Source organism: Marmota marmota, unplaced genomic scaffold (genome assembly GCF_001458135.2).
Source record: "Marmota marmota marmota unplaced genomic scaffold, marMar, whole genome shotgun sequence".
Lineage (NCBI taxonomy): Eukaryota > Metazoa > Chordata > Mammalia > Rodentia > Sciuridae > Marmota > Marmota marmota.
This window is the reverse complement of record NW_026000241.1, coordinates 6655136-6657268: the sequence shown is the minus strand read 5'-3', so window position 1 is coordinate 6657268 and position 2133 is coordinate 6655136. Positions and strand designations below refer to the sequence as shown.

Below are 2133 nucleotides of genomic sequence, written 5' to 3'. Positions count from 1 at the left end.
GAGGCCACTTCCATTGCGCAGGCGCTGGACTAAGTGAGGCCGGGGCTGCTCATGCGCAGTGGCAGGCTTTGGCCTGGAGGTCGTCGTAGGTCCTGAGCGAGACGCCGCGGTCGGTCTTGTGCATGAGGACTACGAGGTCGTAGCTGGAGGGCACACAGCACGGGGCGGGCACCGCGTCCGGCCTCAGGCCGTGCAGACGCGCTTTGATCTGCGCATGCGTGTTGGCCGCTTGGTAGTGGCTGGGGCACTCGCCGACGCACACGCTCACCTGCAGCTCACGCGGCGACAGCACCCAATCAGTCCAGCCCAAGTCCTCCAGCGTCGCTCGGACTGTCTGCAGGCGACAGCAACGCCCGGGCCCGAGCGGGCAGCCGTCTGAGCCTCGTGCACGCGCGCTGCGGGGCCCCCTGGCGGCTCGTGCCCGCAAATGCAGTTCCAGCTGAGGCCCGGCAGAGGGCGACAGTGCCAGTGGCAGGTCCGCAGGCGGCGACAGTCGCAAATGTAGCGTGGGTGCCCGGGATCCTCTGAGGCTGAGCTGACGCTTCAGCGGCCGCGTCACGTCCCACGACTTCGTCTGTGTCGGGGACAGCCGGAGCAGGGCCCGGTGCACGCGGTAGGCCTCCGGGAGACCCTCTGTCAGCGAGGCCCGGGAGAGGCGCAGGTGCAGGTGGCCGTCGGAGCCGAGTCGCACTGGGAAAAAAAGAGATCAGAGAGTTGGTCACCCTACTGTGCGCGAGGAAAAGGGGTTACCATCCTGCCAACACACCAAGCAGCACCCCACCACAGGGCCTTTGCACAGCTTCTTCCCGGGAATCTCAGCGTGGCTGTCCCCATCCCTTTAGGCCACCTAAATAACAACCATCTTGTTTTATTTCGTGGTAAGTACTTCATCTTCCCTAGAATCTCAGTCCCTCTTGGCTTGGTTGCCACCGTGCCGGGCACACAGTGTACACAGTAAACATTTGAAGGAATGAATGTATATCCAATAATCGGTGAATCTGAGATTCGAATCTTGGCCTGCTTCCTTCTCATTAAAGAAGAAAAAAAATCATTGATTTATTTATTTATTGGGGTTGGGTGTTACTGTGTCGCCCAGGCTAGCCTTGACCTCCTGGGCTCAAGTGATCCTCCTGCCTCAGCCTCCCAAGGAGCTAGGACTACAGGCACAGACCACTGAGCTAAGCTCAAAAATACCTCACAGGAGGTCTGACCTGATTCTACAAACCAAGGAGTGAGGAGCACCAAGCCCCCCACATTCCAGATGACTTGGTCCGGAAAACACAGTCCCCCAGGGTGGTGCAAGTGTGGAGGGTCTGCGGAGACCCGTCTGAAAGCCTGCAACCCAGCTCTAGGCTCAGCGAGGGCTAGAGATTTACCAGGAGTCACACAGCAGGGCAAGGATTGGGGGCGTGTGGGGAAGTGCCCTTCTCTGCCAGACCCCTGCTTCCACCCCTCCTGGGTCCCAGCGGCGCCCCCTGGAGCCTCTGTGGAGGGTGCGCAGAGGGAGAACCTCCCTCCCCTGTTGGGGCGCCTGCCCCGCGACTCCAACATCTTGATGAGGGATTGCGTCAGATTCCGATCCGGCTCCTGCAGGTTCTGCTCGTCGCTGGCCGCCCCGCTGCTCCCTCATCCCTCCTCCTGGACCTCTGGGCAGGGGCAGGACCAGTCTCCCCACCGGGTCCCCGAGCTACCCAGGCCCTGTGCGCATTCGGGGGACCCCTGGCATCTCTGAGCCTGGCTTTGCACATCTGCGGCCCCTGACTGAGGTCCCACCCGGGGCGAGCCTGGCCCCGGCCCGTTGCAAACAGGTGGCGGCCACCTTCCCCGTCGGACTCCGGAGGGGACAGAGAGTTCCCACCCACCCATTTCAGAGGCGGGAAAACTGGCGCCTCGAGGCGGGGCCTGGGCCCGTGGGACAGTCAGACACGGGGGAGCCCCGGGGTCGCCAGGGCCACTCACGTTCTGGGCTGAGGATTCGCACGGCGGGGGCGGGGCCGGGCGCGGCGTCGCGCGAGCTCTGCTGTCCCCGGAGCCTGGCCCTCAGGTCCTCGTAGCGCATCCTCAACTCCCGGGACCAGGGATCGGGCTCGGCCTCGGGGTGGGTGTCCGATGGCCCCGGGAGGCCGGGTCGGC

The 2133-nt window shown here is 63.9% G+C and overlaps 1 protein-coding gene across 1 annotated transcript in view; it reads right to left on the bottom strand.

Moving 5' to 3' along the window:
- Nucleotides 1-2128, bottom strand: part of Gdf15 (growth differentiation factor 15) — a gene marked incomplete at its 5' end in the record, with an annotated part of 2343 nt that extends 215 nt beyond the window's left edge. The window contains 2 exons of the mRNA XM_015488901.2: nucleotides 1-690; nucleotides 1960-2128. The exon at nucleotides 1-690 is cut by the window's left edge and continues 215 nt beyond it. Of these exons, the coding sequence (XP_015344387.1) occupies nucleotides 50-690; nucleotides 1960-2128 (810 nt within the window). The remainder of the gene's footprint in view (nucleotides 691-1959) is intronic.
- Nucleotides 2129-2133: the final 5 nt, after the last annotated feature.